Raw genomic sequence first — 24,143 nt, 5'->3', positions numbered from 1 at the left:
CCAAGTAAAAATTCTATGTTACCAAGAAAAATGTTTTCCTTCCATCATCGATCATTATCTCTTCTATATATACACAACATCAAATAGTTACAGAGATAGTACATGCCTGTGGACTTGTATACATACATACATACATATATATATATGGAGGGAGATACAACAAGAAATTAGTAGTAGTCTTATCAAATTATTGAAAAAAGAAAGAAGAAGAAGAAGAATCAGAACCAGGGATGCCAAGTGGGATCCATCATGCACAAATTCCTAGGAGTTAGAGCTGCTTCAACCAATTCTATCACCCCTTTTTGCACCGATTGATCCACTCCATTGTCTTCCTGCATCAGCAAAAAGAATGTGCCCATCTTGTTTAAATAATAATAATAAGAAGAAAAAAAAAACAAAATCAAATCTATTGGGCCAATTTGAAAACACTTTTTGGATTGGATCAGAATCTGTGTCCAACGATTTCATCTGGTTCGGTGTTTCCAAATGGACTCTATTCAAAGCTACAACTGTCGCTCTTTACTTACCTCTTCTGAGAAATATTGAGGGGATATGCCTTTGATTCGGCCAATGACTTGATCCACATTTGTTGTGACCTTCAGTTTGAAGTCTGCAGGATTCATACCACCGCCCCCTCCTCCAACAACAGGGGCAAGAGGCATCCCAAGGGGTCTTCTCCAAGACCAAGACAATAGTTCGTCCCGGAAGAACATAGCCAGATGATGCCACAAATGTTGACTTTGCTGCAGTAGTAGTAACAAAGTATAGTTTTTGTGAGATGATAAACCTGAAAACTTTTGTATAGTTTACTTGGTGTTCAAAAACTTCATTTTTCTAGTATTGTTTTTGGATTGTTGATTTTTTCTTTGCTTGTTGAAATTTGTGGGGACAAAGCATGTTTTGTCACCTGCCTCAAAAGTTTCACTTTGTGATTTTTTTTTTAATAACTTAAGCCGTTTTTCAAAAAATAAATAAAAACAAACAAAGGAAACTATCAGAAGAGTCCCAGAAGAAAAAAACATACCTTTGGAGAAATCACAGCCTGAGAAGCTGCAGACATGGCCGAAACAATAAGACCTTCTACCCCAATCTGGGAAAAGAAAGCCTGGAAATTCCGGGTCAAACGAAAAGGCACAGGTTCGTTGAACTCTATCATTCCATTTCCATCGTATGCAGGGTGAAAGTCAGTCTGGAAGATCTTTCCTGTGTTCTTAGCAAACAATACCTTGTTTGGGGACCTTCCCCCTATTTGGAGCATGAAAGACATGAAACTTGAAAGAGCTAACTGGTTGGCAAATTGCTTCTTAAAAGCCCACATGTGGTTTCCGCTTGGCAGTGTCTTGTACATGTACTGGGATAATATGCTCTCTGACACTAAATTCTTTGTTATGTCAGTGTAAGCTTGAAGCCGAAGATCCAAAACAGCTTCTGGTGATATCTGACCAGAAATTGCTTGGTTCAGTTGTTCCTTGAAGTAGGTAATAGGCTGGTCTGCTTCTCTATCATTCCTAGCACAATGATTTTCATACACCTCTAAGAAGGTACTGTACATTAAATCATCTTCCACCATCCTTACCTAGTATAAATATGTAGTCAGTTAATCCCTCTTAGAAAAAGTATTATTTTTCCCCTTAATTTAATGGGTAAAAAATACCTGGGACCAAACAGGGATTATAATTGGTGTGTGGATGGATATGTGGCGGCGTCTAGATTCCTTATGCTTATCAAACATCCTGTTCATCACCCGGAAAATCTGTAGTATGCGCTCATCACTCCTGGCGTTAGGAGTTAATGATGTCTGAACAATGAAATGCCGTTGCGAGCCATCAGATCCAATCAATGTCAAGCGACGGAAACTGCTTCCATGCCTTCTAACTATTGGAATGTCTGCTCCAACTCTGTCCAACTTCACTGTGTGGTCTGGTGCAACCTCCTAAATAGTGAAGAATTTCACGTATATTAATGACAGTCACAGGAAGGGAAAAAGGCACACAAATGCAAATACAAGAATCAGGTTTAAGGTGAAAATTTAATATCTTATCTATCATAATATTAAAAAGCCTCCAGGTCAATTTAATAAAGTTGACACGAAGAATTAAGTATTAAAATCGTTAATTGTGAAAGATAAGTATTAAACATGCACTGGTAAACTTTCTTTACTTATATATGCACTGGTATACTTTCAACAAATTATAAATACAGAGTACAAACACAACACTCTTTTTGTGCTCTATAAATAATCGAATATGCACCAATAAGTTGGAATGTATTACCACGACAACACCACATATATTTCATTAAGCCCATTGAGAATAAGTGTTTGTTTGAGGTAGTTTTTATTTTTTAACAATGAACTGTTTTGGGGAAAACTTTGTACGATGAAAAAAGTATTATTTGATTAAATGACTAAAATATCCTTTTAATTTACTATTTTAAAATGTTACAAAAATAAAGTGGGGGCAGTTTATTTGCTGATTTCAATGATTTGACTGATGATGGGATAGGGAGTTATTAACCCTTAATCAAACAAGGCCCAAGTGTTAAACACAGTTATCTTAAATCAATACCTAATAGCATAAGGTAAAATCATATTTCTGTTCAGCAAAGTCAATTTAGTTAAAATATCACTCAGCTTACCTGATCAGAGAAGTATTGTCCAGGAACCTCCACATCAACTACATTAAAATCGCGCAACACCTTGCTTTCCTCTTCTAGCTTCAGAACAGGTGGAAATCGATCCTCGACATTGCTCTGAAGAACATTTTTCCAGTGCTTCAACCGCTCAGTCAACTCTGAAAGAGTGAATGGAAAAGTAGCTGTGCTCTCAGGATCAAGATCGCGTTCAAAGTCTTGCTTGTATTCTCGCACAAACTCTACATGCTTGTTAACAGCATCTGCGGAGAAGCATGCCTTGCAAACACCTGAAAGCTCCTTTTTAAGGGACTGGGGGACTTCTGCAGTAGTTGCTGTTGGGTACTTGTAACACCGGTGGAGAAGAGCATTCACAACTGCCAACAGTCTCTCCTCCGGTAAGGTAACAAACCTTGAACCAATTTCCGTAAGCAGAAGCTGCAAAAAGGATGCCACTTACTTGAGAGATCCATAGGACACAAATTACTTGAGAGAAACAAATTAGTGAATAACTAGAGCATTTTCACTTCCATGCGAAAATTATTGATCGCTCTAATTAATCAAGTCAAGTAACTAAAACATATAACTAATAATGGGCTTGATATTTAAAACAAAATAATTTTCTAAAAATTAACTAAAATATATTCAAATTCATCTAGCTCAATATGACATTGTAAAACCAGAAATGAATATATTTACCAATATACATCAAATAATTGTTTGAATGAAAAATATACGGCAAAGAACTTAAAAAGAAGATATGGAATGTTTAACAACAGGTCTCATTCATAAACACAATGTATTTCACTACCTATAAAATTAATAGATGGTATTAAAATATCACACAAATCATGCTAAAGATACAGTCGATAAAAATACACCTCTGCAGGGACTAATTTGTATTCTATGAAAAAAGGATGAAAAACAGTATGTCTATATGAATGTTATGAAAGTTCAAGATGTGTTTATCATATTTTTCCTTGGGGGATTAAGTGAAATCACAATCATACTTTTATGTGTGGTGTATATAGATATATAAATTAGATGAATTCATGCAAGCAGAAGATTTAGAGAGTACATATGAGTGCAGAATCAGATAAAACGTTTTTAAGAGAAAACACCATAAAACCTATATTGATCCAAGACATGGAATTTTCATTGAAATGAACTCCAGAAACCAAAATTATGCCTTGATGGTCAAAAGTAAAATCTTCACCTCAAGTTCAGCAGCCATGTTATTATGTTTGCCTCTAAGAGCTTCCATTATATCTTTGGCAGCATCAAATGCAGTAGCTGCAGAAGCAACCAAACTCAAAGCACCGTTTCGTCTTAATGCACTCTGGCCATCACTGGCTGCTGATTGGGGGGTCTGGTCATTTCCAGAATACATATTTCCTTCTCCCACAGTGGATCTTTCAGAATCTTGCATCTGAGAATTTCCCCCATCCTGAGACCCAACACCAGCACTAGATTGACTTCCTTGATTGTCAGAGGCTAAAGAAGGCCCGCCATGAATGGAACTAGCACCAGATGCATTTTGCTGCATTCGTTGCTGAGCCATGGCCAATCTACCAATTTCAGTTTTATTTGCAACATCTCGGCGCTCAAGCAGATATGTGCGTAGCCAGTAGTACAGTGCCTGAGAATTTGAAAATGGGTAAATTTAGAAAGGGAAAGGTTTGGAGAAAGCAAAGCGAAATTCTGACACAAGTACCTAACAAAAAAGACAATACAATGTCTACCTGGGGATACATAGTGGCAACTTTCAGTAAAACCAGTTTGCAGTGTGTAGCTTCTGTCCGCTGCAGTGAAAGCAACAGCTGTGGGATCCAAGAGAGCCAAACCCACAGAGGAATTTGGTCCAAATACTTATCAAATGCTCTACCAACAGGTTCATTTGGAGTGTCAAAGCTCAGAAGATACAGAACTCGAGCCAGATGGCTCCTTGAATTTGAAACACCAAATTTAATACCCTGAAGGAAACAGCTTACGGCATATTCTAACCAAATATCTTCATGCGTTTCTATGTAAGCCTGAAACAAGAATAGTTGCACTGAGTCACTTTTCTAAAGATGAAACAAACACAGTAGTTGGAGCAAAAAACTACTTCTAGTTCTAGACCAGTTTTCAATTCAGCCTGATAAAATGGTATATAATCTGCAGCAACTAAAAAGTGATGTTTCTTAAGCAAAACATCTGAACAACAGAAGGAGAAAAAAAATAGCTAAACTAGAACAAGATAAATACCAAATTGCAATAGTTCCCCCAACTAATCCATCCTTTTGGTAAATTCTTGAAAAGGCTGATAGCCTGTGAATACACTTTGTTAGCAGTTTCACAATCCTTCAGCTTTAGTAAGAAATCTCCTTTAAGCCGGAAAATTTCTGCTTTGTGTTTCACTGGAAAATATTCCAGATTTGTACTATTAAGCAAAGCATAGCCATTCGAAAGCTCTCCCTTGGTTTCAAGCAATGCCTTTGCTTGTTCTCTAATTTTCACAAATGCTTCCTGCAAAAACACCATGAACTATCCAATAAGTCTACCAGTTCCCTAATGATAACACATCAAACAAACATAATTTTTTTCTTTTGTACAAAGCAGGAATAAAAAGATCATATTACCTGCACTTCCATGGTTGAGAGTCCATACATCTTCTCCAAAATTGTGACACAAACATCATAGAGTCCCTGCTTTCGAACAATGTGGGCGAGCTTGTTGACATTCCAAGCCTTATCACGGTAACCAAGGTGATGAAGCTGTGAGTTTGTGGTGCCAAAATCCTTAAATGCATCAATTACTATGTTATACATTTCATTCCTCCACTGAAGTAAATCATACCAAACAGATAAATTGTCCCATTCATTTGGAGTTCTGAGCCTCCAAGTCTCTAGAATGTCCTTGACATCTGCATATACCCCACCTTGTCCTCCAACAACAGAATTTCCAGAATGTTTGTTTCCGTTAGCAATATCTATTATGATTCTGGAGGACTCTTGGACCTCAACTAGTTGTTGGAACTGCTGTAGAAGGGGGATCCTGGAATGAACAGACATCTCAGGTAATTGCCACCATTGTTCCAAAGCAAGATGACACCCTTTTTCTACAATGTTCTCAGCATCACCAACACCATTTGTATTTTTTTCGTGGAGAGCAAAATAAGCTTGAATAATGTGATGTTTTGGTGTCTCTTCAACTTGAGCCTTGGGTATCACCTGGTCCTTCAAAAATGCCCAATCAGGCTGCTTCCAAAGACTGTCCAACAATATCTCATAATTGTCAACAGCCTTACCAAACTCACCCAACACATCCCACTGACTTAGCTGAGTAGCACAATTAAGCCATTGTTCTTCCCATAGGCACATCTCAGCCTTTGGTACTGTATTGTTATAGGTTCCCTGGGTTGCTTTGACCATGGCTTGGTAAAAAAGACTTTGAGCTTGCTGCCAGTAGCCATGCTGGACAAGGGAAAGCCCAGATCTTGTTTCTGCTGTAACAGAACGCTTCTTCCACAGCCCACATCTCATATCTTCCTCATTGAGCAACCGATAAAGTTCAGCCAGAGACTCTGAGCATTTTGTATCATTCAGAAACAACATGACATGACTTTCAAGCAGAGCCAAAGCAGTATGCCACGCATTATAAGTCTTCCCAATATATTTGATAAGCTCACTAGGCATTCTAGGTTGTGGGTGGCTCAACTGAAGTCCTTCAAGGAGTGCTTGCATAACATTTGGTCTGCTCCCCTGCTGTCTCTTGTGGTAATCTTTTGATAAAAGGTTTATCATAGGCTTAGCAAGTGCTACCTGTTCATCCTTCTGTAATGTCACCCATACAATTGGGAAAACCAACACCCACAGATGATAAGCAATATTTGCATCACTGTGTGCTAATTCTCTCAATGGAATGATGAGATCAGCCACCTTCAGGAAAAAAATTGTTAAACTAACATAAAACAAAAGTAAGTTACTCACAAACATTTCAAGGTGGATATCAAGGAAACATGTCAATGACCCAGACTCAACCAAAATATATTTCTAGCAATGTCAACTTCAAGAACAAGCATAAACAGAAAAAAAACCATTTGCAAACGTAAAAAACACAGGTTATTCCCACAGTTAGTTGGCTCAAATAAAACCATGGACAAAGGATAAACTGATTCAGGATGGATTCTGAAGTATGGAGAAAAGGGACATAATACTGTGTGTGTGTGTGGGGTGGGGGGGGGGGGGGGGGGGGAGTATAAGGAAAACTACCTGAAGCTGGCTCATTCCATTCAGAAACTGTGCATGCCTAGAAACAAGATTATCAAATGTCAAGGGAGTCTCCTCAGAACCTTCAGTCACATCAGTAACCATGGGTTGAACCCCAGACGAATCTAGAAGGGAGTTTGAATTCACAAGATGTCGCACTCTAGCAGAGTTTGGAGCAAGTGTGATGGTTTTGTCCTCAACTAGAACAGCAAGCAGAAGATCCAGTCCCTGCTTGAGCCAAAAAATGTCACCTAAAGCCTCCCAGTCCTGGATTTGGATGATATATTGTAGTCTTGTGAATAATGTCTTCCCAAGTGATTCATGATAAAGAGAGAAAAATTTCATCCTCATATTAGGGTCTTTTGCTCTTAATCCAAGCAAAAATTGCCTCTCTACTTTCTGGAACACTTCTTGCCTTAGGGTAAAAGGATACCTAGACAATGAACACATAAAATTAGCCTTTATCTAAATAAGAGTATGAATTATGAAAATATTTAATTCTTACTTGTTTGAATCAGCACACATTCCATAAAGTAATTCAAGATATTGACCATCCCATTCTTCCAACACACCAGGAGTAAAACTTTGTCTATCAACTTGTGAAAGTTTATGAAGTAAAGAAGCTGCTTCTTTTGGTGAAAGAAAGGTACTTGATCCAACGGGAATCCCAGGCTTACTGAAGTCCTCTTGTATCCAACATTTTATTACATCAAGTATGCAAAGAAGCACAGTAACATCAGTGCTCTTTTCAGACAACATACTGTTCAGGACTTGAATTATAGATCGTTTGCAATCAGGAACAAGCATAACTTTATCACTTATAAGCTTTAACACAGACTTGAGATTAGAAATGACTAGCCCCACATCAGCACCTTGACGTGGAGTGACAGCGGCATCAGGATCTGACCTTTGACTCTGGAGGAAGAAATTCAGATACAAATGAAAAAAAGAAGAAAAAAAAAACTATGGTAATGAAGAAATAAACTATGTCAGTCAAAGATCAGCCTCAAGATAATACATTATGGTGCATATGTCAAAGAACTGAATACAGTTTTTCAACACTACCCAACATGTCATGTTCTGCTTCTAAGATTCCCGAAGTTATGCGATGCACAGAAAATGATCAATCACTAAGAAAACAACAAAATTAGTACCTGTCTGTAATTAGAACCAGCAGCTGAACCCATATCACGTGCCAGGCGCTGGAGGACTCGGACCAAGTGGAAGGGATCTATCAAGTTCTTCTGCACTTCTGCTAGGGACCTTGTGACATATAGAACAAAACTAATTGTGATACCAGAGCTATCTTCCCCAGACGACGAAGGAGCTGTAACAGCAAGGTTTTTCTGTATAAGTTCCTCAACCTTTTGATACAAGATCTTCACATCCGGTGGAGTAGTTGCAGCTTCCAAAGGGAAGGCAACAAAGACCATAGTCAACAAAGAGCATAATGACTTTCCAGCATCTAGCATCTTATACTTGAAACAGGGCTCAAGAATCTGCAATGCGTGAGTCACTTACATTAGGGCTAACCATTTCCAACAAGGAATTACAACAACTAAAAGGACCCATCGGGATATACATACTTGAGTAATATGATTGATATTATTTCTAATAAAAAGATGTGGTTGCTTCTCCAGAACATTGTTCATAACATCCAGGCCTTGAGCAAGAGCTGAAGATGGATCCTTGGATTGTGAAGGTTGTATGCTGCTCAGCAGTTTTTCTAGATAGTTGAATTTGATATTGGCTGTTGGCCAGACCTCCAAAGCTTGTGATAGGAGGTCTAAAGCCTGCTTATACATAAGAGTTGCTTCATTGTCTTTGGGCTCTATTACCAAAGCCACCTGTCCATGGGGAAGACAGAGCTTATGTCATTGCTACTCCAGATCAAGTGATAATAAAACATACAAACATGAAACATTACCAATTTCATCTAAGCCGAGAGCATAACTAAGTGGTATAGAGATTACACAACAAATAATAGAAAATTGGTCGTAGAACAGGCCTATTCATGTTCAACCTTTTTTTATCAAATAGTAAATTAAATGTTAAAATAAAATTTGTATTGACTTGGTGATAATAACAACAATACAAGTAATTGGGAAGTAGATTGATCATCAGGATTAAAAGCCTTTACCGACCACTATCTCATACTTCTTAACTTCCCAAAATAATATTAAAAATATCCATCAACTAAAATAGATTACTCTAAAATAGTGAATCTTATCTGCCTTAGTAAGATTATTCTACTTTAGAAACCAGCTTACATGTTGAAACAAATATCCAGAACTAGTTGAAAGCCAAACCATATTGAAGTAATTAGCTTGATCTAATTTTTGGGTCATTCCTAATAGCTTTATGCACATTGACATCTTTCCTAATAGAAAAAAACATTAGAACTAATAATGGAGAATCAATTGACAACAAATCAATCAAATATTAGATGTACATTTGATTTACAGTACAAGAAGTTTAAATTGACATTAATAGACAATATGCAAAGAAGATGGTTCATTATATTTTAAAAGAGGAATAATACAAAACATGCCAAAAATCCTACTAGCTTAAGTATGGTTAAATGTTCAAATCATGGCCTCCGTTTAATTTTGTTCGAATTGGTCTCAAAGTTTGAGAAAATGTAAAAAAGAAGACTTAAAGGTATGAGCATTGTTCAAATAAAGATAAGACTAACAGTTACAGTAAGCTTTTTCCTAAGAAAAAAGGCAGTAAGCATAAACAGAGACTTGATTTAACATTTTTTTCTCAAATTGAGTCTTATTTTTTAACAAAACTAAACATCATGTATTAGTTGAACATCTATAGTCAAACTATAGGTTTGAATATGGATTTTCAGCCCATGTAACAAAATCATAGTTACTGTAGAAGAATATGAGGATTAATTAGAATGGGGCTTAAAAGAATATTAATCAAAATAATAATGATGATAAACTTCACTAAACTGAATAGTCGAGATAAATATAACTAGAAACGAATTTTCATATTAGATACTGATGATACAATTACCGGACAGAGAAGAGGCAAAGGAAGGAAGCAAAAAAGAGAAGAAATGTGTACCCTTATCAGGAAATTGATAATCATTTCCTCCATTGCAGCATTTGGCTTGAATTCTTCATCGGGTTGACCAGAGGTTCCCGGGTTCTCCATATTAGGAAGTGAAGAGGCACCACCAGGTGACAATACACCAAGAATTTGAAGGCCAGGTTCAATCTTCACCCGCTTGCTTGGATCCTCAACAAAAGAAGATCCGTCAGTTGTAGAGACATGATGTCCATCAGGATTTAAGCTAGATACATTATCATCAGGGATTAGTTTCATTTCATTTTGCCTTTGTTTTTCCCAAACGACGACCAACCCAGCAAGCTCGATAGCAAGTCTCCTGTTCTCTGCAGTGGTATTAAAAGGCAATCCAAGGCGACTGAGAGAGTTCACCATTTGAGGTACAAACTGAGCTCTACAACTGTAGAAGAGCTCCGAATGGCGAACTATAAGCTGAAAAATGTGTATCAGGTTTGGAATAGAATGACCTTCCTCAACGAGGATCTTTTTTGTATAGCGTATCCATATTGGCATGCGGGAATCGCCAAGTGGCAGTCTTCTTGGTAAAGCAGGCATAAGTATATCAAGTGCTTGCTTGACCAACATTTTGTTCTCTGGCTGGCAAGTTCTTAGAAGTGCAACAAATACCTGAAAGTTGTACCTTAATTTCAGAGTGATGGCCTTACAGAATCTATTTTAAGAAAGATAACAAGCTCCAATGTTTTGAGCCTAGGATAAAACAATAGTGTCCAAGTATATGATACAGCTAAATGTATATAAACAAGCCAAGAAATAGCAGGGAAGCCCACAAACTTATAAATTATTAGAGATAAGTCTCTATCATGAAGACCATAATTCATGATCATAACTAAGACTTGGCCAGTGACTCATACCATATCCAAAAGAAAGGCTAAGGGATAACTTTACTACACCTCAATTACCAATCAAAGAAGTGGAAATGTTGACCACCAATCAGAACCTTGTGTGATTTTACTCCATTTTCTGGTTATCTGACAGCCTCTTTTTGAGCTCTTCAACTATCTTTAAATTTCAGAGATTAACATATCATGAGAAACAGTTCTTTTATCCAAATTGCACAACTATGTTTCCCTTGTTATCCACACTTAAACCTACCACATTGATATTTCAATTCTCATCTAGACATTAACAATTAGATACTTTCTATAAACAATCCAGGTACATAAAAAATGTTAGTAACATTTAATATAAACAGTGGAAGTACTTCAAACAAAATGATATAGGCTCCTTACAAGGTTATATTTTTTCCTGGACAATGGAAACTTGTTGGGAAGAACTAAGCTCAAAGAGTAAATTCAATAAATTGGTTAAGCCATATACAAAACAAGAAATTAATAGATGCACTTTTATGGTATGTCCCTTGCAGTTAAGGTACCTGGAGTATAATTTTCTCAGGCGCTTGATAAGCCTCTAAAAAGTGGCAAACATTTACAAAAGCCCACTGCTTACTGGCACTATCTTCTCGTTTTAGATGATTCCAGCCAAATTTTATAAGCTCCTTTCTGTGATTGACAAGATCATTCTGAAGATATTTAAGCAGTAAAGTGGCAAGTTGTAAAAGTTCTATTCTCAGGGATTCATCATAATCAGCAGAAACCTGTGAAGGGCAAAGAAAATATGAGTTTTGTGGTTGGGTGTGCTAGTCTGGGAAGGAAACACATTACAACAAATTTAGTATCAGAAACCACCTCTTCCGGAGGATCAAGGAGCTTATCGACAATAGTTTTTACGATAGCAGTGTCAATAACTTCCCAACTTTGTCCATTCTTTAAGGCATGGGCTAGCATTGGAAGGATGAGCATTTGCATGACAATAACCAAATGGTCATGGCCTAGCTGCTTTGATTGGAAAAGGTTCAGAAAATGCAACAGAAGTGTTTTCTTCAAATCAGGAGGATAGCCTTCAGCTACCTGTCATGAACATAGATTACAAGTTCATAGTAAATAACAATAACATGAATGTGACATTAAATAAATAACTACCATCCTAGATTAAATAATAATTACTACCTCAATAATATAGAACTCTTTCAGGAAAGTGAAATCAATGCGCGTCCGGAATAAGAAGATCGAAAGAATATCAAAGAGCACAACGACTTCATTTTTGTCATATCTTAAGTAATTCAAGAAGCATTTGATCAGCCACTTGCTCTCTTTCACCTGATTTCATGCAGGAAAGAAAATCAATTCATAATTTGGAAAGCTCAAGTACACGTGTATAAATCAACAAGGCATAAAATTGTCATGGCTATAAACATGATCAAGGAGATTATAGCATGAATTGGACAATCATATTCACTATGAAATATATTTTGTGAAAGATAGTTAGAGTGAGCAACATGGTACTTGCTCTCTTTCACCTGATTTCATGCAGACAAAAAATCAATTCATAATTTGGAAAGCTCAAGTACACGTGTATAAATCAACAAGGCATAAAATTGTCATGGCTATAAACATGATCAAGGAGATTATAGCATGAATGGGGCAATCATATTCACTAAGAAATATATTTCGTGAAAGATAGTTATAGTGACCAACATGGTACACAATTTTCAATCAAATATCTCATTTCAGCCTATGGGTTATAAGACTTACTTGCACCAAACTTAGCTCCTGCTCCTTTTGCAACCGTGCCATCCTGGCAGGTGACTTCCACAGAAGTACAAGTGTATCGAACACAACACGATTACTCTGTAACCACCCTGGCATCAATTTAACTAAAGATTTGACAAGAGCAAGGCCCTGAAAATAGGCGTCCGAGTTTATAACCATGGTAGCTGAGGGCTGATTAGATCCTTCAGTAAGAGTAACCAAGCCTTCCTCACCAATCAAAGCTGCTGGTGATGATAAACTTTGACCATTTGAAATCTCAGACTTTGGCATAAATTCATTAAATGCACTATTAAGAATTTTCTCAGGTGACTTTGCAAGTTCTTCTCTTAAGGGTTGGCCGGCATCTGATCGTATTATATACATAAATCTGAATTGGATAAAACAATGAATCATGAAAGGAAAGAAATACTAGAACTGACTACCTGATGAAAGCTATGAACAACCAAGATTTTCATTCAATCATCTGAAGTTCAAAACTTACCTCCTGAAGTATTTGGGCTGAGATAAACGAGCAAGAAAATAATCAACAGCAGCGGATGAATATCGATTCAAAAATTTGGTAAGAGGGAGGAGATATGGGCTATTAATTTCACTATAAAACTGTCCTGGTGGAAGTGCTGCTTCCAAGTCAATGGTCAAAGTAACTAGCTCATCAAGGAACTTCCCAGCAGCAGAAGGAAGGAGGTGAAAGAGCTCAATTATAGCTGCAAAAAAGGAAACAAAATTAATACAAATATATGCTCACAGATGTAGCTAGCAAGGTCAAAGTCGGAAGAATCTTTTGTTACCAGCAGCTATTTTTGGTTCTTCACCAGCCTTCCATGCTTTTTGGCACTGTGCGAGTTTCTCTGGTTCCAACCATTTTTTAAGGTGCTCTAACAATTTACCACCTAAGGTTACATTAAACCAGGTAGACAGAAGCTCCAATAGGCGAGCAAGCCCCTGCAGAAGAGGCATGCTAAGATTTTTGGTATGGGCCAAGTTAACCAATATGGGTCTTAGGCTGCTCTGAAGAAGCTCTTTTGGCATCCTTTGCTGCAGAATAACCTAGCATGTTGAAAAGAGAAAGCCACAGAATTCAGTTTGGCAATTAAAAAGGCTTTTAGCACACGAGCAATAAGAAAAACAAACATGCAAAACAATCCAAAATTCTATTTGTCTTCCATTTATATTGTGGATTCAATCAGATTGGCGTATAGATCTTTACAAGTAGCTAGCTAAATTTGAAAAATAACTGCAAGTCTTCATATTTTCAAAAATAAAAAACCTGGCGTAGCCCCTCCTTAGCAACAGCAACAATTTCAGGTATTTTGCTAGTCAAGGACTTGAAGAACATCGAAATAATCTTGGCACGCAGTTCAGAATGATTTTGCGCTTTAAAATCTGCCCATGCCATGGCTGTACATAACAGCTCAATACAAGCAGTACGCAGCTTGTTTAGTGATGTAGCCACTTTAGGATTCACAATTTTCACAGCCCATACACTTTCGTCAGCCTCAGCAAGTTGTAAAGCTTCTTGCAAGAAATTGACAAGCTCTGGCGTCAACTTAAGAAGGGGGGGCCTCAAGGCCAGGCAGAAATTAAGAGCAGTAACAGTACCAACCTATATAGGTAAACAAATTGAGTTAGCAAGATAATGTCAACAAAGCGCACTTCAATATTATATAATTCTATGCACCTGTTGGTCAACAGTTTTGGAACGGAGAGGACGCGTTATAAGATTTTGAAGGTAAGGTTGATGCAAATTTTCAAGCAATTCAGAAACCTCGCTGCCGGTTCTACTGGCCAAAAGTGACAAACAAGACTGCACAATCTTTCTCACATTAACAGATGAGTTAGAATTGAGCAATTCAGATGCCAGATACTCAACCACACCCTGGAAACTTTGCCTGCGGGCTTCACTATTTGCTTCATCAACATTGTTTACCACTCGAAGAACCTGTGTAAGCACCTGACTAGTCTCTTCCTGCTCTTTGCTAGCATACATGGGAAGCCTCTTAAGGACATATACAAGACCCCTGACAATCCTGACTTGAAATACACACATTGTTTCTACTGTAACTTTTCCAACCAAAGCTCCAAGTCCCATGACTCCACCCACTTGTGCCTGCCATGTAACCCCATAGCAGCAATGTAGAAGACGAGGCAGAAGCTGATCAAAAACAGGAACCCGGACACTAGGAGGTGGGGAATATACTGGACTCATAGAAGGACTAGAAACAATCATAGGAGTACCAGGACCTCCTCTTGGCATGAGGGAATCAGTATGTTTCGTGCGAGCTAGGAAAATCAGTGTTTCAGAAAACACATTCAAAGCACTAAGGGCAGCTTTAGCATGGAGCCTGTTTTCATCAGCTAGGACTTCCACCAGTGCATCCAAAAAAATCAGGGGATCCAATTCTTTCAAATCAGAAATACTATTAAGTCTTGATCTAGAACTTGAACTGACATTAGAAGAGAGTATAGAGCCTCCATGTGAAGTACTTGATGCATTTGCTGACAAATTCTCCATGTGAAATATCATTGCAAAGTGACGGCAAATGTTCACAATAAAGTCATCTTTAGGGTCACAAAGATCAGTTTCTGCACTAGCAGCAATAATGGTCATCAACAATATCTTGAAAACAGATTTTTCAGCCATAAGTTGTGTTTTTGTCTTCACTCCTAAGTCAGCCTACATAAAATATTGGAAAGCATATAGTGATTAGAAATACCTGAAATATTGTGTTTTTAGAAAACTTGCCACAGATATGATGATATTAGAACGAATACAGTGCCATAAAAAAATATAGTAAATGCAAGCAATTTTCTTTGATCATGAGAGGAATTCCAGCTACAAGCAAAGGTAGGGAAAATAGGCATATTTATCATGTATATCATGCTGTAAAGCACTATAAAATCATAACTGTAATAAATAACCAAACACATATACAAGTGTATTTAAGAGAAGCCAGCAACCCACATCAGAAGAAAAATGTCATTGAAAGAAAAAGTAACTTTCTATTTATAATCATGTAGACACATCAAAAATATTTCTCCTATATGATATATAAGCAACAATAAGCAAATAAACAAACCTTATCCGATGAGTCTGACCTCCTCCAAGATGGGTATGCAGGAGAAACTAATGTATTTGACAGTTGCTTAGCTGTCGTTCCTTCATCGGTAATAATTCCAGGCAAATTAAGCTGAGAGGATAAACAAACGCGTAGAAATTTTAAAGCTTGTTTCCTGTAGAATGGATCCACAACTCCATTCTTTTGCATGACAGCCATGACAGCAAGATTTACAAAACGATCAAGAGGCACCAAAAATGGGGTTGAAGGCTCAAATGTCAAAATCAATCGAAGTCCATGTTCAGGGATTTCCTTGCATTCAAGTGTCAGAGGCTCTTTGAGAAAGCGGATATTACGACCACCAAGCTTACCAAGAAGTTGCAAAGATTTCACACCCCATGTATATGGTGCAGGTCGTAGGTGAGACCACAAGGCCAATATTACTTCAGACATGACATTAGCCATACTTGGTTCCAAGAAATCAGGATTCAAGCTGTCTATCCAGAATTCAAGTGTCCTTAAGCCCAAACTAACTAGATCATCACTCCCTTTAAGACATAAAACCAAAGGTCGCATGAGACGAGAAATATGGGGTAACAATGAACTTAAGCGGGCAGGCAGTGTTAAACAAAGCTCAAGCAGAAGGTCCCTTGTATCTTCTGCCGTTGGCCCCTCCAGCATAGTCAGGAGCATGTTCAAACAAGGTTGCAGCATAGGAATCAAATCCCTCAACAGGAGCTCGAATTTGCCTCCAGCAAGAGCTCGGAACATCGTACGTAGAAGATGCAAATAACCAAGTGGCTTCCCAACTTCAGTAGTATTTTTCATGCAGGTTTCCATGATAACAAGCACATGAGGCTGTAAAATGCGTTCACATTCAGAAGGAGCTTTGGCTACAGCACCAAACAAAAATCGGAAGAGATGCAAAACAAGTTTTGCTTCTGGAGAATCTGGATGCTTCAACATCTCCAGTTTGCTGTTAACAAGAAAGTTCACTAATACATCTGCAAATGGTCGAAAAACCTTCGGCATTTGTAGAAGGGTAGAGAAGATATGAACTAGCTGAGTATTTGTAATCATGCTGTCAAAAAGCTCTGGCATACAAAGCGAGAATATATCCATAAGATCTCTCGGTTCCATAATTGCTAAAATCTGGGAAAACAAATGGATCATTTCCCTCTCCTCATCCTTATCCTTGAACAATGCCAAGCAATGCACCCCATTTTTCAGAACTCCGGATGCCTTCCAAACCTGTCAATAGTAAAATGAATAAGAGATTAAACATGCCAAAAATAGTGTTCCACTGACTATGCTATGCAAAATAGTACCTCATCTTCTCTCAATCCTTTAAATGGCTGAGGAACTGAGGAGCTGGATGAGGGTGTAGCAGGAACTTGTGCACTAGCACCAACAGTGGACATTGAAGACTAACCAGAAAAAGATAAATAATGAGTTTGAGATCACAAGGACAAATTAATACTGGCTCATTTACAAAAGAATTAAATAATCATTGAGCTGTGAAACCTGTGTCCTGGGTAAATGAGTATGAGTGATGCTCCAAATTATAGTCTTCATACCTGGAAGTATCATGAACCCGGCATCAAAAGCATATCAAAGCATGAAATGTGTAAGACAATATTACTTTCCAAATTGACTTTTTAGGAAAGCTTCATCTCAAAAGCGTGAAACTGTTTGTTTTATTATGAAGACAAAAAGACTAATTACCCATAACCAAAGTCTTAATCAGATGCTTGCAGTCAGTGACTTCCTTTGAGTGTTCCACTGGAACCTGCAAATTTAAAACTGCCTGCATCCACAGTAAAGTTCAAGTTGATCAAGAGTAAGTCAATCAGGAGAATTATAAATCAATAAATAAATAGTTTGACAGTCAATACATAATGTTAGAGAAGTTATAAAATACAAGCACTAATAAAACAGTAAAAATGAAGAGGCTAAAACCATCTTGGGACAGATGATGCAATGAGAATCTAAAACTGCTAGAACATCAAATAACTACAAGAACCTGAATAGGAAGCTCAAGTTTTGCCCTCAAGGTGCACCGCTCTTTTCCTTCTTCACCCTCTTCCAGCAGCTATCAACCATGAATAAACATTAGAAGAAACTTATATCCAAATTTGAACTGAGAAAATGTGAAAAGTTAACACAATGAAAACAACCATTAGAAATGGTCATAGAGATGCGGTAACAATAAGCATGAACACTGCAAAAGTTCAGGATCTTAAGGTACAGCGACAAGAGGGAAAAGGAAATGAGCAATACAATTTTTTTCAAGAATGGGCCAACTTGGATTACAAATTTTAGCCAAATGATTTTTTTTACTTTTTGTCACATTGTTTTTTTCATACCAAAAAGGCCCACGGTATGGTATAACATGAGATCTAGCTTCAACTCTACGTAAGAAAAATAATTTTATTAATAGATTCCATAAAAAACATATAGACAAGCGGGGTGTCATGGCGGTGGGGTGTTATGCTAGTTCTCTTTAATTCAAAAATTAAAAAATAAATAAAAAACATATAGACAAGACCATGTGATAATTTTGTTTTTTTTGAATTAAGGAAAACTAACACGACATCCCGCAGTCATGGCCTTCCGCTTCCATTCAAAGTACCCGTGACCTTTTGGTCTCTTAGTTCGTAGTTCGACTCTTTCCACTGAGCCACTATGGTGTGGTATATAAGAATAGAAAAACGAAGGAAAACAGTACAAAGTTCATCAAACCTCCACGTAATTTCCTAAGCTTTTTTGTTTTTTACTAAGAATTTCCTAACTTTCCATAACTGCTGTTAACACATTAAATGGTGTCTTCACATGATATCAAAGATCCTTAACCCTCTTAATATTAACCCATAACTACAATCTCCCGTTTCATAAATTAACAATGAACAATTTTCAAAAGTAGTAACAGATATGTTTGATAGTGTATAATAATTAGTAGGAAAGGTATTAACAAAGGTTATTCAAAAACATTTATGGTATTAAAAAAGGTTAAAATTAAGTAGAACTTCTAATAATTTAGTATTAAGATGTACTTGTCCTTAGGACGAGAATAAACTCACACTTAAGGCATCTGGAACATTTATTCAACTATATGAGATTACTACTTTTTCCTATTTAACGTGTTTTTTTATATAGATTTGACAAAGAATCAATCACAACATAAAAGAACACAAACTTTCAGTAGCAAATCACTCTAGAAGATACATAAACGTGCCATAAAATGTCCATACATAACACAAGCATATAAGTATATGGAAGCTGTATCTCAAGCAATTTGCAGATCATACTACAAAATTTTGATTCTGTCCAAAATCTGAACTTGTATACCTGAGGAATTGTATGCTTGAATGTATTAAATTTTCCAACAAAAGCATCCAAAATTCGGTCCTACATAAACAGAACAATATTACAATATTATTGTAGTTTAATTCGAAATGAGTCTAAACAACACATCATTGAAACACAAAACAAGATAAAAATGTATAAGTATGAAATCCAAACCAGAAGTATGCGTGCTTCATCCATGGAAGACTGATCAACACCTTTCTCAAAAATTGGTTCAACCTGGATACCGAATTTGAGAGAAAATACATCAAGGTAAGACAAAACCAAAAAAACAAATACCAGTTTCACATCTATATTGAAGGTGTTAAAAAGGACAATTTAACATCCAACTGCAAGTCTTGAGGCTGAGAAAAGTCACCAGATTCAACATTAGACGAGCACATGTAGTATGAATGCTGAGAGATAACGATGCATCATGCATGTTACTTGAGAACAGATAAATTATCCTTGACAACTGCATCAAAAATACAAGTGTCAGTAGTCAACGATGAAAAGCATCTCAGAAGCAAAGCATTTAAGTTAAGGAACAATATTTTGACTTCATCTCTATGACAGATTTTATTCACAAAATAGGAACACGATATTAGAGTAATCTAACCAATAAGGAAACTTAAGCATGCTTACTAATCACAGTTGAATTCCCATCTCTTATAATAAGCATTGTCTCTTTCCCGAGTATTTCATGATTTTTTTTCTGTAAGTTATATATTTCAATGGAGTAACAAATCTTCAATCTGCATATTCTAAATAATGACATTCTTCTCCACCTTCATGATTTAGATAATCATATATTTATCGCACTTTTATTTTTCTTTTCAAAACTAGTGTTATTTACAACTTTAGTTTGCCTGCTGACTATGTCCATCCAACTTCTTGGTAGCAATGGCATCATGAGGGGATTCAAAAACACTTTTCATATGAATTGAGAGAGATAAAAGACGTCTACTTTCTTTTTATCATTTTTTGTGTATCAGAGGAAAAGGAAAACACTGCATTCTCTGTGTCATGTAGTTGATATTCAAGATGGGCATCTAACGATTAATGAGAAAGCCATGCGGGGGATTAATGTTATTGGATTGTTGGTGAACCCACCAGGGTAGCTCAAGTAGCAAGGGTCTAATCTAAGAGACCAAAGATCTCATGTTCGATTCCCACTAAGAACGCTCTAATTTAACAGGGATCTATGAGGGGTCATGCTAGCCACCCCTGGGAATAAACCCGGGTCACAAATATATATAAAAAAAACTTTATGGATGAGAGGAGTACTGGTTATATCCCCCATTGTATGTCATTATTTTTCTCTGCTGCTGACCCATTGTATGTCATTATTGAGAGAGATAAAAGACGTCTACTTTCTTTTTATCATTTTTTGTGTATCAGAGGAGAAGGAAAACACTGCATTCTCTGTGTCATGTAGTTGATATTCAAGATGGGCATCTAACGATTAATGAGAAAGCCATGCGGGGGATTAATGTTATTGGATTGTTGGTGAACCCACCAGGGTAGCTCAAGTAGCAAGGGTCTAACCTAAGAGACCAAAGATCTCATGTTCGATTCCCACTAAGAACGCTCTAATTTAAAAGGGATCTATGAGGGGTCATGCTAGCCACCCCTGGGAATAAACCCGGGTCACAAATATATATAAAAAAAACTTTATGGATGAGAGGAGTACTGGTTATATCCCCCATTGTATGTCATTATTTTTCTCTGCTGCTGACCACTACTTTATAAATAACAATCAACAGATAAGTCCACATAGCACATTCGAAAAAAGATTTAAGAGGAGAAATTTATCATTAGTGTAGGAAAAAGAACTGTGCAGCAACTAAGCAACCAACATATGAGATATTTATACAGTATATTATATGGCCAAATGCCTAACCAATCAACTTCAAATATATAATACCAACTAGATAAATTGGTCAACAAGAATAAAGTTGGCATGTGGTATTAGCATGATGGCAACGTGTGAGCTTTCAGAGCAATGGGTGAAGGGTTTGATCCTCCCACCATCTCCCCTTAGCAAAAAAAAAGGAAGTAGCCAAGGCATATGACAAAGATAGTTTGATTAAACGATGGACTAATAAAGCAAGCATAGACCTGTCTCAGAGATAACTCAGCTCGGACATGATGAACAATCTCAGCAAGCAGACTGTAAGCCAACGGCCTTAGTGTTTCAAAGCATGCCCTGCCAGTTCCTACGAGAACCCTAATAACAGAAAAGTAAATCCAGATAAAATAACAGTAAAAATCCACCAAATATAAGAAGCGTGTTAAGTAAGTTCTTAATTCACTTGTAAGAGATAATATGAGATTGTGTCAGAGAGGAGACATGGAATAATGTAAGTTACTCCCCCAAGTTGGTCTTCTGAGTTACAAAAATAAAAGGAAGAAAAACGTCATTTTTCAAGCTTCAACCAAACACGCCCATATACAGACTTTTCAACATTCTCTCTATAAGGTACAACTCATCATTCAACCTTACAAATTAGAAAAGAATAACCATTTTACCATGAAAATGGTTCCATTAATCTATTAATGAGTGAGAATACTTTTCATTAATCTAATAATGTGGAACATTGATAAACAATGATCTTATTACTATGTTTGAACAAAGAAAAAACAGCATACCATTGCTCCCACTATAAATGAGCATGTTGAGAATAATCAATAAAGGGACAAGATATTTATCAGGTTCTCTAACGTAAATGTAATTACTAAAATATCGTGAGTAGCATCCAATATATTGTGAAGGCAATTACCTCTCTTCCAACAATGTATCAATCAGAGGAAATAAACCTCGCTTAAAATCTGTACCAAGAACATGTTTAAGAGCCACCAGTAATTCCTGCATCCAACATCTCAAATTTCTCATGACATGTTCAAGAAAGAAACAGAAAAAGACCCTAAGAATAGATGATACATCTATTACCTTTCGGATTGAAACAGAGTCAGAACAGGTTACAAGTAGATTGACAATGCTTTTACAAATGCTTTCTTCATGTGGTCTAATGTAGTCCGCAAAGCTCTTCAATAGGTAAGTTAAAAATGAAACTGTCTGCAGGAACAAATAACAAACTATATCAAATCAATTTAGGCAATAACTTGCTTAACGTCTATAACAGAACTAGTGTTTATGGGTCAAAATATAAGGCTACCAAAGAGCAGTCATTTAATAAAAATCCATATAAGGAATGACATCATCAAGGCGAATGTACGGAAGAATAAGAAAGATCAAATTTATAAATTATCGTAACTATAGGTGATAAGAGAAAAGGTACATATTTTGAGAAAGATGAGGGAAAAGATGTTGTCTTTCAGTTTTCTATGGGCTCCAATGAACTGATCATTTGTTACAAAAGAAGGATCTTTGACATTTGTGCATCTATTCACAACCATATGAAGGAACAACACTAACATTTGACTAGCACTAGGAGACATGAGGAAAAGGATTGCTTCAGCTAGAAAAAAGGGGGCTGTACAAGAAATTTAGCTCAGACCATAAAATTGAAATCCAGAATTCATCAAGTCTATGATTTTTTTCCGTTATTTTTCTAGAGAGAGTTAAAGATAATAAAAGTTCATTTTAGAGAAATATATAGATAATATAACAAAACAGGTTTAACTTATGTCTGTTGCAGCCAAAGCCCAAGATGAAATAGGTTTAAAAGTTATATTAAGTTTCTAAAACCAGAATCACATATAACTATTTGTAACTTTGGAAAACTTAGCCTGTTGTGGAAAAAAAAAACTATCTCAAATCATCTAAAATTGGAATCACTTGTAACTAATTTTGGTTTAATAGTCCGGACCAAAAGCAATATTTTCCTTTAATTCTCCCAAAAATTTACTCTAAATCTATATTTTTTGTGATGATCCACAGTTGCACACGTATTTGAACCTTATATTGACTTACCTTAACCTGAGCACCCTTGAGCTCGATGAAATGACCTTTTAAATGAGGCGGAATCTTCTCAGGACCAGGAACAGAAATAGCAACCACCATTAACGGCAATAGGTGGGGAATATTTGTCTGTACAAGTCGACTATACAACTGAAATATAAACATGACAACCAAAGGAGTCTCCGTAACAATCTTAAAGGAGCATGTACTGGAATTAAGTTGTCCGGCCCCAACAAAATTACTGGGAAGTGCTGATGGGTCCGAAACATCGATCAATTTATTATCTTCACCTCCCATTGAACCAAATGCATTGTTGGCCAAAGAAGCAGTTGTCAGAGCAGGTGGTGCCACCGCACCGCTCTCAAAGAAATGACTAACCGTCAATCTGAAGTTCTGGTAAATTTTGCACACGAAATCAAGAAAGGGCTGAACTTCGTTTTCTAACGTAGGCCTAAAGTTTCTGAGGAGATCAAATATAATACGAATACAAATCAAACCATTCTCCTCGTTATCCGTGGTAAGAACATGCATTGCAACCTTCAATAGATCCTGAACGAAAGGACGGAGAACTTCACTGTGGGGAAGACGATTAAGAATCTCCAAGACAATGTTCCGGAGTTTGTGTTCCGGATTATCCACGAATTGTGGCTTGGTTATTTGGTACATGATAGCGGAAAACGCCCTGAAGTAGCATTTTAAGAATTGCAAGTATTCACCTGTATGAGTAATCTCTAAACTGTCCCGAACCTCTATCGCCATCTGAAGTCTTGCCTGTATAGCTGCAATGAGAGGAACATACATACAAGATTAATATTTTTTCAACCAGCATAAAAAGCACGAACTAAGTAATTAACGGGTGGAGATTATTACGGATGTCTGGCTCGATAAGATGGCGAGAATGCTGCTCCAAGTTCTGAATTGGACTCATGTCGTTGGAGTAGAGGAAAAATCTGCAAGTCTGTATTTGGATTGGAAGAGGAATTGGGTTTGCTAGGGTTTTGGAAGGTGGAAGCTTTGGGGTTTCTCAGGTGCTATTTTTGGTGAGCAAACGGGTGGCCGAGTTACTTTGAACAGTGGGTTGAGGAAGGAAAGTGATGATTCGAAGTAGAAAGGATCAGGCTTTCTTCTTTAGTAGCAAGAAGAAGAAGAAGAATTAGTTTAGGGGATATTGAATGAAGAATATGATTTCTTCATGTTTCTTGTACTTGAGCTATTTTCTCCCTCT

At 36.9% G+C, this 24,143-nt stretch overlaps 1 protein-coding gene across 1 annotated transcript; it reads right to left on the bottom strand.

Annotated features, from left to right (window-relative positions):
* Nucleotides 1-14: 14 nt before the first annotated feature.
* On the bottom strand, nucleotides 15-24,143 carry LOC124913976 (transformation/transcription domain-associated protein-like). Its single transcript, XM_047454427.1, has 35 exons — nucleotides 23,789-24,143; nucleotides 22,931-23,697; nucleotides 21,947-22,072; nucleotides 21,777-21,862; nucleotides 21,115-21,223; nucleotides 19,373-19,468; nucleotides 19,171-19,233; nucleotides 18,997-19,056; nucleotides 17,672-17,740; nucleotides 17,374-17,455; nucleotides 17,173-17,225; nucleotides 16,977-17,075; nucleotides 15,670-16,899; nucleotides 14,271-15,266; nucleotides 13,860-14,195; nucleotides 13,381-13,639; nucleotides 13,074-13,296; nucleotides 12,575-12,959; nucleotides 11,990-12,139; nucleotides 11,669-11,890; nucleotides 11,356-11,577; nucleotides 9,960-10,589; nucleotides 8,468-8,728; nucleotides 8,036-8,380; nucleotides 7,387-7,796; nucleotides 6,885-7,314; nucleotides 5,253-6,551; nucleotides 4,879-5,139; nucleotides 4,374-4,664; nucleotides 3,848-4,270; nucleotides 2,638-3,069; nucleotides 1,655-1,933; nucleotides 1,025-1,576; nucleotides 528-743; nucleotides 15-332 (listed from the first exon to the last, which is right to left on the bottom strand). The coding sequence occupies exons 1-35, from the start codon at nucleotides 23,844-23,846 to the stop codon at nucleotides 219-221; spliced, it is 11,634 nt and encodes a 3,877-aa protein (XP_047310383.1). The 5' UTR covers nucleotides 23,847-24,143; the 3' UTR covers nucleotides 15-218.

This window comes from Impatiens glandulifera, chromosome 9, assembly GCF_907164915.1.
Source record: "Impatiens glandulifera chromosome 9, dImpGla2.1, whole genome shotgun sequence".
Taxonomy (NCBI): domain Eukaryota; kingdom Viridiplantae; phylum Streptophyta; class Magnoliopsida; order Ericales; family Balsaminaceae; genus Impatiens; species Impatiens glandulifera.
This window is presented reverse-complemented; position numbering and strand designations above follow the sequence as displayed.